This window comes from Leptonychotes weddellii, chromosome 5 (assembly GCF_054177405.1).
Source record: "Leptonychotes weddellii isolate Sample4059 chromosome 5, ASM5417740v2, whole genome shotgun sequence".
NCBI lineage: Eukaryota > Metazoa > Chordata > Mammalia > Carnivora > Phocidae > Leptonychotes > Leptonychotes weddellii.
In genome coordinates this window covers 16,036,786-16,050,102 of record NC_138373.1, presented here as the reverse complement: position 1 = coordinate 16,050,102, position 13,317 = coordinate 16,036,786, and the positions used below count along the sequence as shown (strand labels likewise).

The 13,317-nt window shown below is 43.9% G+C and overlaps 2 protein-coding genes across 4 annotated transcripts in view; both read right to left on the bottom strand.

The window, feature by feature from the left end:
- LAT (linker for activation of T cells) overlaps positions 1-13,317 on the bottom strand; it is a 419,561-nt gene that overhangs the window by 248,524 nt on the left and 157,720 nt on the right. The gene's annotated exons all lie outside the window — the stretch shown is intronic.
- Positions 1-13,317, bottom strand: part of XPO6 (exportin 6) — a 104,899-nt gene that overhangs the window by 39,396 nt on the left and 52,186 nt on the right. For both annotated transcript variants that reach the window (XM_081819797.1, XM_081819796.1), the window contains 3 exons: positions 11,696-12,149; positions 8,269-8,395; positions 2,515-2,624 (listed from right to left, as the gene is read on the bottom strand). In XM_081819797.1, coding sequence (XP_081675923.1) covers positions 2,515-2,624; positions 8,269-8,395; positions 11,696-12,149 — 691 coding nt within the window. The remainder of the gene's footprint in view (positions 1-2,514; positions 2,625-8,268; positions 8,396-11,695; positions 12,150-13,317) is intronic.

Sequence of the window (13,317 nt, the reverse complement as noted above, 5' to 3'; positions counted from 1 at the left end):
CCCCCGCTTGTGTTCCCTCTCTGTCTCTCTCTGTCAAATAATAAATAAAATCTTTAAAAAAAAAAAAAAAATTAGAAAGCCTCGTTTAGGATGATGATCAAATGATCAATGAGAAAAATTCCTAGTGTTTAAAGCGGTCACAGCCATCACCCCTGACAACTGTGACAGGAGGGTCAACATGTACAGGTGGAGGGCCCTATCACCTAACTCCAAGTTCATGGGCATGGTCAAAGGGCAGCAATGTCTCCTGTTACTTATTATCACAGTTGTGGTCATCACTGTGACCAATGACTGAGGGCCAAAAACAGGCTGATTACTATGCCAGGCACTTTATATACATGATTTCCTTGAATCCTAACCATCCTGCAAGAGATGTCAGTAAAGGGCGCCTGGGTGGCTCAGTTGGTTAAGCGACTGCCTTCGGCTCAGGTCATGATCCTGGAGTCCCGGGATCGAGTCCTGCAGCGGGCTCCCTGCTCGGTGGGGAGTCTGCTTCTCCCTCTGACCCTCCCCACTCTCATGCTCTATCTCATTCTCTCTCTCAAATAAATAAATAAAATCTTTAAAAAAAAAAGAGATGTCAGTATGCACATTTTGCAACAGGAAATGTAATCAGCATATAACTTGACCAAAAGTAACACTGCTCCCATGAAGCAGAAAAGGAATTTAAATTCTATACCACCGTTCCTTCTGTTGGTACAATAATATGCACAAGTGTATATTTAATACTAATAATCTGCCAGCACACATTTTCTCAATGAAACCATATTCTCCACACCTTAAACACATTTGTACTGTGCTTTAAAAAGCATTTGCATATTAATCATTTCCTCAGTTTATTCTTCCAACAAACCTGAGAGATGTGAAAGAATATCTACCACTAAATATAGCAAAATCAGGCACAGTCCCAGAACCAAAGAATACAACTGTTCAGCATCCAAAATAGAGAATAAGGCGGAAATACCTTTTCTTTGAAGAATCTCATTCAAAAACACACTTACAGTTGGCAAATTCACCAAAAACAGGATCTACTGTTGTGTAATGAAGTTTCAGATACACGAATATACTACCCATAAAGCACATCTGACCTGACACCATAGCAACATGGAGCTATTTTGCAATCACAAAAATAATGTTTTGGGAACAAAAGTGCAAATGTTTAAACCTGGAATGTAAATATTCTATTTAGAATTTGAAAAACTCATAAAACCTCAGCAATACAAAGGGTTTGAGAAGGTCAGTCCAACCTCTTCCCAGGCGGGGATTCGCCTCACCACCTCCATTTGGCACATTTCTGGGGAAGCGGTGTTCACTATCTCCACCACGAACCACTGATGCCATTTACTGAGCAAGCATTCATAATGTGCCAAGCATTAGCTCATTATTTCATTTCTGAAATAAATAACTATAGTGTACAGGAAATACACTTTCTGCCTATAAGAAAAATGACCCTGAGAAACACATGGGGGAAAAAACATTTCCCCATTTACTGTTTTTAAAAAATACAATAAAAAAGGGGTGCCTGGGTGGCTCAGTCATTAAGCGTCTGCCTTCAGCTCACATCATGATCCCAGGGTCCTGGGACCGAGCCCCGCATCGGGCTCCCTACTCCACAGGAAGCCTGCTTCTCCCTCTCCCACTCCTTGTGTTCTTGCTCTCGCTATCTCTCTCTCTGTCAAATAAATAAAATCTTAAAAAAGAAAAATACAATAAAAAGTACAAAAGTAATTTTCACTGGACTATGGGATTATGGATAACTTTTCTTTATATTTTTCTATCTTTTCCTAGTTTTTAAAATACTTATTTTTCACAAGCCTTTATTACTTTATTTAGGAAATTTTCAAACACATACAAAAAGACCACAAATATAATGAACCCCAAGTTAGCATCAATAAAGGTCAACATCAATTATCAACAGATGGCCAACCCACTTTTCCCTCTATCCCCAGTGCATTACTCTAAAGCAAATCCCAGATGTCGTTTCATTTCATCCAATAAATACTTCGGTTTTTCATCTCTAAAATAAGGGCCATTTAAAAACAAACCCATGGGCGCCTGGGTGGCTCAGTCGTTAAGCGCCTGTCTTCGGCTCAGGTCATGATCCCAGGTCCTGGGATCGAGCCCCGCATCGGGCTCCCCGCTCGGCAGGAAGCCTGCTTCTCCCTCTCCCACTCCCCCTGCTTGTGTTCCCTCCCTCACTGTGTCTCTCTCCATCAAATAAATAAATAAAATCTTTAAAAAATAAATAAATAAATAAATAAATACAAACCCATGAAAACATTGTCACACCTAAAACATTAACAATACAAATTACTTTTTTAATCAGAAAAAAAAATGTTTTAAGAAAATGAGAATATGAAAAAAGAATACGAAAATGCGTAATGACATAACTACCTAACCAGTTTACATGACCCAGTCTCACTGAAGAGGTCTGGCTGCATGGCTATCCCTTCGGGCCACAAGAAAAACTGGCAAAACTGTCTATTTCTATTTATCAATGTTTCTGGGGTTTACCTGTTGAGAACTGCTTCCTTGTCTCCCAGACGGCTTTTAATTTTACTTGTCAGATAGTCCAAAAAGAGCGTCCAGATATCCAAACAAGAGAAGTAACCTTCATGAGTAGGCTATGATGCAAAAGAAATCCAGACAATGAAATTACTTAATGCGACTCCTCTTTAGAAACATACCCACCAGTGTTTATTTCCACCAGAATGGTGCAACCATAAGCCTAGATTCCCTCCGCTTCCCGGTAACCACAACTGGTATCTTTTAGGTGGTCTTCACGACTAGGCCCTGGTGATCCTAACAAGACAAGAGTGCCGCAAACACATCATTAGGGAGATACTATGCAGGACAAACTGAATTACAAAATAAGCCGAGCAGACGCCAATCTTTAAATCTAAGATTGATTCGGGCTGGGGCGGGGCGGGGGGGCTCTCACAGATCATCCGATTCATATCTGTTTTAGAGAAAAAGAAATTGAGATCCAGAGACGTGATTTATTCAAGGTCAGGGGTAGGAGCAGGTCCCTTTACCCCCAGCCAATGCTCTTTCCACTACATACCCTTACAAAACCAAAAACCCAGTGGCAGTGGCTCGGAAGGTGCCAAGTTTACATATCTGAAGGTTAGGAGAGTAACATTTGCAGTCTTCCTACAAACAGACCGAAAATGAGCTTCATTCTGACCCTCAGGCATTATCTCCTCTGCAGAAGAAGGGGTGTCCAACAGGCTAATAGCAATCTCTAACCAGGTGTTGATAAAGACAAAGTGAGCAGAGAAGAGCGAGTCTCTGTAGGGTCCTAGTGCTCCAATTTCTCAAGAGCCTTGAGATTCTACTTCATGCAAAATCTTGGCACTATGTTCTCCAAAATCTAGTCCTTCTCACACATACTCGATTTCAACTTCCAGCCCCCAATCCCTTCTATATCCACTCAAATTCCTGCTACCTCCAAGAGCTCTTTGATTTTATTTGTGACTACTTCACTAAGCCCCATGTTTGGTGGCAGGATCAGACAGGAAAAGAAATAATACCATCATCTTCTAGGATCAGTTTCCTTCCATTTAGGATCTACAAGGAAATCCAGAGGCTTACAAGGGTGTATGTGGGATTTGCATATTGGGTGGTAGCATGAGATGGAAGTTCTGTACCCATAACTAACTTTTTCTGGGGCAGATGCGGGCAGAGTCCAACCTCACAACCCACAGGGTCGCCCTGGAACTGGAATGCATAGCTCAATAAGGATCACCGACAGGGCCATCCTCAGAAAACAGAATGACTGTTTCCTGTCTCCACTTCATCCTTTGCAAAACCCAGGATGTCCACGACATGAAATGAGCCCGAAGAATAAGGAGAAAAAACAATAAGCCACGTGGAGATAATATGGGTAGCTTGTAGACAGGAGATGGAATCTTTCCTGTCTGTGGCTTGCTGAGCTTCCTGCAGGTCGATCACTCAGTTGTCCCTCCTAGATCTGAAAACACCCACCTTCCCCTCCACAGAACATAACTGATCAGATGCTTGTGGAAGTGCTTTTGGGAAAAGTCACCACACAAACCCAGGGTTTATGGTTATGTCTAAGTACCTTACAATTATACACGTCCTTCCCATGCCTCTGAATTGAGGATTTACCACGTGGCTCAAGACCAGAAAATAAGGTGGGCAGGTACACCCTCTGTAGGACCTGAAACACATCCCTACCTGCAGGCCCCACTGTGAGGCCTTGTGCACTGCCCATAATCTCACCTATGACAACTGCTGTGGGTACAGATCGTTAAGCTCATAAAGATGACAGGCTGGCTGCACTTTTGGAGTCATCCAATGTTTCAGAACCCTCACAGACCCATTTTAAAAATGTACCTGTACTCAGATTTATTTTTCACACTCCAGGGCTGATCAATCACTAAAGAGCCTGACAAGTTTCTTCAAGAAATTAGTGCCCAGTGTTCACCCTTCTCCAAGCACTTTACAGTGGTTATTTGCATTGGTCTATTTGATCTTCACAATAGCCCTGGAAAGTGGACAGGTGCTTTTCTTCTTCCCATTTACAGATAGAGAAACCAAGACTCAGAAGCAAAGTCACTGCCCAACGTGACAAGATAAGGAACAGAAAGAGAACTAGAATGTGGGACTTAAGCCTCCTGGTCCAGAGCCCTCTCCCCTGGGCCACACTACCCCAGGCATTGTTGTAAGAAGGACAGGTGGGGGGGGGGGGATGTTCAAAATGCAAGACCAAGAAGGACCTGGTGACGATGTGGTAAGAGAAGGACAGGAAGACAGAAATCAGATACTTCTAGGCACACCTCAGCAGGGACACCTGCTGAGCTCTGGGGGCTGGAGGCACTGCGATCGGATACTTTGGTGGAAAAAAAAAATGTAGGAAAAGAAACTAAGAGAGAGGCAAGAGTTACAGAAAGATACTAACACCATCTTTGTCTCATTACTATTCTTTCAATATATGGTGACCAGTACTAAAATTTCTTATGAATTTTTTTAAGTCATCTCTATACCCAACATGGGGGGCCCCGAACTCATGACCCTGAGATTAAGCGTCGGATGCTCTACCACTGAGCCAGCCAGGCACCGCTCTATGAATTTTAGAAACAAAAGGCAGAAACACTTGAGTACACTCATAACCCTCTAGACAAGAGTAAAGTACATTTTCCCACTTCACAGATAATTAAATTATGATAAAGTTAGATCACACTGCTAATGAATAGATGAGAACTTAAAGCTATCTCTTGAGAGCACTTCATTTCTTATTCTTAAATCTTACCCCAAAAAAGTCCCCTACTCCCACCAGCTCCTGATCCTGGAGTGCACCCTGCCATCTTTTTTCCACCCTGCCTCTCCAGGGAAGGACGGCCCAGCCTACAGTAAACTGCACAGAGCACCTTCCAGCTTCCTGCTCCTCTGCCTGATGCTCAAATCTGCTTCTGCCTGGACCCAAAGGATACCGACTCCCACAGTCCGAGAGCCTGTGCCCAGAAAGGAAGGTCCTCATACAGGAGGCCAAGAGAGTACAAGGGAGCTCGGCTGAGTGACCTCAGCTAATGGAGGGAGAAAGAAGCTTGTTGTTTGCTTCATGACCATAGCCATTTCTTTTCCCAGTATATAAATATAACACATATAAATATATAAAACCACCACTATGAGTTCAACGGAAAACGAACACATAGGATTCTAGAGAGGGGACCACAGATGATGAACACTGGGCCAGACTGTGAAGGTGCCCACCACAGTCCATCTCCTTAGGTGAGGAGACTAAATCTAAGGAAATTAAGATGACTGGTCCAAGGACACAGGCCTCATAGAAATAACCAGAGCTCAAACACAGAACTGGGTCCAGGTGCAAAGCAGTAGGCATAAGACCTGCATACTTTAAAACTTCTATTTAGGGGGCGCCTGGGTGGCTCAGTCGGTTAAGTGTCTGCCTTTGGCTCAGGTCATGATCTCAGGGTCCTGGGAATGAGCCCCACGTTGGGCTCCCTGCTCAGCGGGGAGCCTACTTCTCCTTCTCCCTCTGCTCCTCCCCCTGCTCGTGTGCTCTCTCCCCCGCAACCCCTCTGTCAAATAAATAAATAAAATCTTTAAAAAAAAAAACAACAACTTCTATTTAGCTTTTTTCTATACCGCACATAAAGGGCAGATAGAAAACTTCACACACAGAGCAAAATGGCAAAACATTTTCATTCCATTTCCCCAAATAAACCCCTTCTTTCTGACCTCAGCACTGGCTCATCTCTTTCATTTCTGCTACACTTACTCTAAGGTATCTACCGAATCCTTTCTTCTGGTCCCCTCTGGATCCATTTCTCTGGATCCGTCTCAAAACGTTCCCACCTCAAAAAAAAAAAAAACGTTCCCACCTCGAATGCTTCTATCCTACCTCCTCACCCTCCCACATCTCGTCACCTCTTCCATTCCTTCTTAGGTCTGGTGAGCTCAGCATGCTGCCCTTCTAGCTCCACGCCCACTGGCCCCTCTACCAGATATCTTGACACTTCCTCAACCCTGGTCCTCCTCCACCTGCACCTTCCCCGCTGCGCCCAGGAACAGGTCACCCTTACCCACTGGGGGCGCTTACTTTTATGTGCCCTGAGAAAACCAAGCTCACCACCATACCCTCGACCACATACACACTCCCCTCCCGGCCTAGGCCTGTGTCTCTCTTCCAGCTACAACATTAAGCTACAACATTAGTGGTTTAAACTACCAAAACAGTCTACTTATAAAATCACATGCCCTCACTGACCCAGTAATGTCATCACCAGGATACACCAACAGAAAGAGCTACACAGGGACACCCAAAAGCATGCACGAGAACATCCACTGCATCACCATTCATGATCACCAAAAACCCAAAAGCAGCCCAAATCAGCCATGGAATGGATCTGCAGATAATGACTTACTATAAAGCAATGAGGGCAAACTACTGCCACACACAACACAGATGAATCTCACCAACGGACGCTGAATGAAAAAGCCAGACAGAACAAATACATACTGGAGACTTCCATTTAGAGAAGTTCTCAAAGAGGCAAAACTAATCTGGGATGTTAAAAGCAGGGTTGGGTTCCACATGGGGAGAAGTGAAGGGGAAGGACTTGGGAAGAGATATAGGGGATGCTGGCAGGAATGTTCTATTTCTTGATTAAGGTGGCGGTGACATGGGTTTGTTCATTTTGGGAAAATTCATCAAGCTGTCCATGTATGATCTGTGCACTTCTCTGTATGTGATACTTCAATAAAAACCTTATTCTAGGGCGCCTGGGTGGCTCAGATGGTTAAGCGTCTGCCTTCGGCTCAGGTCATGATCCCAGAGTCCTGGGATCGAGTCCCGCATCGGGCTCCCTGCTCCTTGGGAGCCCGCTTCTCCCTCTGCTTCTCTCTCTCTGTCTCTTGAATCACTACACTGTACACTTGAAACTAATGTAACACTGCATTAATTATACTGGAATTAAAAAATAAATCAGACACACAGGTGCGCAAGCAGGAGAGGATATGATAGAAATGTCTGAAACCCAAAAAAAAAAAAAAAAAAAAAAAGAAATGTCTGAAACCCAACTGTGATGATGGTTGCACAAGTCTATAAACTGACTGAACATCTCTGAATTGTACAATTACGATGGGTGAATTTCGTAAGATGTAAATTTTACTTCAGAAAGCTTTTAAAATATACATATGTATATAAATAAAAGACGCTGGGTCACAAAATATAAACTCAATGAAGGCATGGACTTTGCTTGTGAGGGTTATATGCCTAGCCCCGGATATACAAGACAAGTTCAAAAAGCCCCTGATATACAAGACAAGCTCAAAAAGTATCAGAAAATGGGGGCTAAAAGCGGATCTGCCAAAACTTAACTCTTTCTTGAGAGTTTCACTACTTACAATCTCCTTGTAGGGAGTTTTAGTGACAGCTATAGAATAGAACTAAAGGCCCTAATTTCAGACTATTTCCATCTTTTGTTTCTCCAACAAAACAGTGGTTAAGAACACAGACTCTATGAGTTCAAATCCTGGCCCCACCACTTACTGACTGTATGACCCTGAGCAAATGACTCTTTGTGCTTCAGTTTCTTTATTCTGGAAAATGGAGACAGTTAGGAATACCCACCTCCAAGGGTTGTTACAAAGGATACATGTGTTAATCTTCACAAAGTAAGTACTATATAAATGTTTGGGAAATAAAGAAGCTCTTTCCCCTGAAAGCAACAGAGTGGACTTTTTTTCAGGGGGAAAGGATGAGTAGTTCTGGTGTTTTACCTGATGAAACGTGTACTTGAACAAAAGCGTCAAAAACTCCACCACGGGGAACTGGGAGTAGGACTCGATTCTTCTCAGGTGGACACTCACAAAGAGCCTCAGGAAGTCAGTAAACTTCTCGATGTAGCTAAGTAAGACAAGAAGACGAAGGGTGACAGTCAGAATCCCAGCCACCTCCTTAGAAGAAAACTCAAATTCAATCCAAATTTCTTTCAGTACAGAACTATACAGATTTAAAATACATTTTCAGTTAAAAATATAAAGGCCTGCAACAATTACCTACAGGTCAGGCAACCCTTCATTCCATTACCACCTGAAACATAGCAGAAAAGCAACTTTAATCCTCAGACACTCTCTATTAAGGCATCTTATAAACTAGTGCTCTCACAGATTCTAACTCCTTCACGTTATGGCCCAATTCAAGTGAAAGGAAAAGGTACTAAGAAGTCGGTGGGCAGAGCATGTGCATCATTTCAATGTGGCAAGTCCGGAAGGCTGTTTGTCTTTGCTAGGGGGCCAAAGTATTTAAATGAATGTGCTAAGAACAAAAACAAAACAAGGCTAGACCAATGGCATGGCATCCAGGTAAAGTCTATGCAGGCTTGCAACCTAATGCTCGTGCTCCCCCCCTGCCCCGCCCTCTGGCTCCCAGGGTAATTAAACGCAAGTCCACCCCGGTCCACTCTGAAAGTGATTGCAAAAATAAGGGAGGAGGGCTGCCCGAGCTGGACAGGCCTCGGGGACAACTGAGTCTGGTGCTTCATTGGCCAGACGAGGCCCAGGGTGATAAAGTGACCCGCCCGAGGTTGCTGAGCCAGCTCACGGCAGAGTGGGACCCCCATCCACTCCCACGCCAGTGCTCTTTCCTTTCCCAGCACAGTGACTCCCCAATTCCTGTGTATTCACAGTATCATTTCCCAGAGGAGTGTGGGTCCCAGCTGCAAGGATAAGAGACTGCTGTTACTAAACACACAGCACATCATCACTCTCACATTTCAGCAACTGTCATTGTAAGCCCCTCAATACCAAAAGGTGATTAGAAAATGAGATGGACATACCTCCATAAATCACATTTCAGAGACCAATAAACAAAGATAAAGATTCACTACAGGCCTTAGTCAAAAATTAATTAATGGCTACAGGCAATTCTGAAACTCACCACTCAAAAAAAAAAAAAATTTTTTTTTTAAAGCAAGGATTATGCAAAATAATAAAGGGGGAAGAAAAAGACTACTACTTAGAAGAGCAAAATCGGTCCATAAATCCAATGTCCCGCACCGTTCCTGGGACCCAGCGGCCAACCCGCCTCTCTGACTTCTGCACGGCTAGTAGCTAACACGTACGTGCAAGCTTTTTAGCAGTTTAAAAAAACAAAAATAAAAACCATTAATTTGCTTGATAAAGAGAATGGCCATCTCTGTGGATCATGGGACCAAGTCCTTGAAACACAGTAAGGCATCTGAATCAGCTGTTTTTAGAGAAAGTCAAGTACGAGGAGACTTCTCTCTGATGCCTTGGATCATGAATACTCAAGAGCAGGAGCTCCTCATTCCTCGCTCTGCTTATCACGTGATCTTCTGCTGTGGTTATTCAGAGCCATCATTAGGAAGATGCACTCAATCCCCTGCCACCCATAAAATAAACAGAAGTCCTGGGTAAATGCCGCACTGCCTCGATTTCATTTTAATCTCCAACCCAATTTTTGAAGCATACAGACAAGGGCCGTTCGGTAGCTGAAACTCTAGATATTATTTCACCTCATTTTCTTTCCCTTGCCCACCTTCTGGCACAGGTGCTAATGAGCAGTAGAAGGTTAGAAACAGGCACTGGGGGAGAAGAGGGGCAGAGGCCCCGGGTCAGAAGCTCCTAAACAACTGAGAACGGACTTAGCTGTTTAGAATGAGTGGTCGGGGGCCCGAGAGCCAGGAAGCAAGCACACAGGACTGTTTAGGTCACCTTTCTGCTGCCAGGCACCTCTCAGCTTTCTCAGGGCAAGAGGAAGCACAGGATTAAAATATAAAACCAAAAGCACAAAAGTTACACGTAACAAAAGCATTACATTGACAAGCCGTGACCACATTTCTCTACCGCCCGAATGTGAGCCATCACAAACACTGTGCTCCAAGTGCAACTCAGAACAGCCGATACCTGACGGTTGGTGTGAGCAGCTGGACTTTTTGTTAACATATGAAAATACAGCCTTCCTTAACGAAAGCTAGAAAGGATATAAAATTGTGTGTTTGCATACTGACGCCTTTGCATTCATAGAGAAAGCTATTACAAAATAATGAAAAATAAAACCAACATATCACCATACAGGATTATGAGCTCTTTTGTGATTATACAAACAAAATTTCACACAAAGCTTGTTTACAATGAACCAAACCAAAAGAATCTTAAGAATCCACGTTTTTAACTTTAGAAAACCCTTAATAAAATTGCTAAATTTAAAAAGCACTAGGATGGTCTTTAAACACTTGACTTTATATTCTGCTACTTAACTCTAAGGAAAAGGAAAATACCTTAACTCTGCTAGCTTCGGAACAAAAAACAAGCCAAGGAAAACGAATTAAGATATTAACATTTGCTGCCTGGCAATCTATAAATATTTTCTAACTCAATACGATTTATCCGCCGGGATGTTTCTGAACAGTCAACACGATGCTGGTAATGTAAGTTTCCACTTTTCCCGCTCGCTGGGACACGGCGGTAGCATCGCATCACCGAAAGCTGTGGGACAGATAAAGGACATCATCCAGAAGACCACACCTCACGGTACCGTGACGGAGTCATCTTTTGGAGTACTTCAGAAAGAAAAGCGAGGTCATTTTCGGCTCCACTCAAGGGGAGGTAACAAAGAAACCCAAGTGTGCGCCACGTGAGTATGTGCCCTCATTCACATCTCTGTCTCTGGATGAAAGTGGGCCGTCTGTGCGAAGCTCAGAGCAACACCATTCCTCTACACTGCACGGTTTCCCTTGGGAAGGGTCCAACAGTAAACACTGGCGGGCAACATCAAGTGAAGAGGGGGCATTAGCGCTCCTGTACCTCCACGGCCTCCTCCCACGCTCCTGGCTACGCACGAGCAGCAGATTCGGCTCCTGCGCCACCTCAGACCTGCAGGCGAATCGTGAGGACGGGGCAGAGGGGTGCGGGGGAGGGCGGAAGGGAGGACAGGAGGCAGAGCGGGGGGAAGACAACACACCTACACAATTCACAGTCACTTTCCCAGCTCGGCTCATCCCCCTAGCCACCCTAGCCCTTCCAGCTAAGCTCAGACTTACTGGTACACACCTACCTGTCCATTCCTCATCAGGAGCCCCACACTCTGAAACCAAAGAGGATTACAGACACTACGCAGCACAGCGTGACAAACAGTCATGGCCCCTTCTCAGGACACGGCCGACTCCACACCTGTTTTCATTACCTCTCATCGAGTTCTTCCAGCCTGCTCTTCACCGTGTGGGCATTGTTATCCTTGGTGATTTTCTGCAGGAGGTAGAAAGTCTGCTGGAACATACGTAGTAAATACTCCTCGAATTCCATAGGCACACAGTTCTTGGACATGAGTTCATTGATGCAGGACATGGCCAGGACCCCAAGCCGGCCGCGCTCCTGACCCAACACACAGTTCTGGCTGCTGCCGTTAACAGATGCCATCTTTCTGGCCCGGATGTCACAGCCAAAGCGCGCAAAGTGGAAGATGGTGGTTAGGAGGGATGGGGTGATGCTGGCAGACAGAGGAATCCAACTGAAGAGATGGGCCAGGCACTCCAAGGCCAGGGAACAGATATACTCACTCTCCGCATCAAGGATGGGGATTGGCTGATTCAACAGTTTGGCTGAACTAGGACTCTGCAACAGGTTACTCAGTAAGTCACCTGGAAATACAAAGAGCTTTCAACATACACACTACTGAGTCTCGCACAAACCAATTTAACTACAAAAGAGAGAAAGCAAAAACCATCTTTCATTAAGCTCCATATTAAAGAGATCTACAGAAATGTAAAAGAAAGCCATTCATACTCCTTGGTGCTTAGTAAATTTTTGTTTGCTTTGGAGAAAGTATTTTTCATGAAAACATATCACTTGTTTATATGCAGAGTTCATCACAGCTCTTTTTAAATGAATCAGTGTAGGGCACCTGGGTGGCTCAGTCAGTTAAGCGTCTGCCTTCAGCTCAGGTCACGATCCCAGGGTCCTGGGATCGGGTCCCATGCCCGGCTCCCTGATCAGGGGGGAGCCTGCTTCTCCCTCTGCCCCTCCCCTGCTCGTGTTCATCCTCTCTCTCAAATAAATTAAAAAAAAAAAAAATCTTAAATGAATCAATGTAAATGTTCCCAGTGTTAATATCAATAGATATAACCCATAAAGCTCTTTGAGGACCTCGATAATTTTTAGGAATAAAGGGGTCTGGGTGGCAGAGTAGGCAAAATGGGTGAAGAGAGTCAAAAGATACAAACTTCCAGTTATAAGATAAAGAAGTATGGAGGATGTCACATACAGTTGTGACTATAGTTAGTTAACAATACCATATTGTATATTTGAAAGTTGCTAGGGGAGTAAATTTTAAAAGTTCTCATCCTAAGAAAAAAAAATTTAACTATGTGTGGTAATGGATGTTAACTTTCTCTTGCAATCAGTTTGCAACATTTAACACATATCAAATCATTATGTTGTACACCTGAAACTAACAGTGTTATATGTCAAATATATTTCAATTAAAAAAAAAAGAGAGTAAAGGGGTCCAGAGACTAAAACTTTTGAGAACTACTGGGCTACTCGAGGTTAGGTCTATAGACCTGCACCATCAGCACAATCTGAGAACTTGTCAGAAATACGAATTATCGGGCGCCTGGGTGGCTCAGTTGGTTAAGCGACTGCCTTCGGCTCAGGTCATGATCCTGGAGTCCCGGGATCGAGTCCCACATCGGGCTCCCTGCTCAGCGGGGGTCTGCTTCTCCCTCTGACCCTCTTCCCTCTCGTGCTCTCTGTCTCTCATTCTCTCTCTCTCAAATAAATAAATAAAATCTTTAAAAAAAAAAAAAA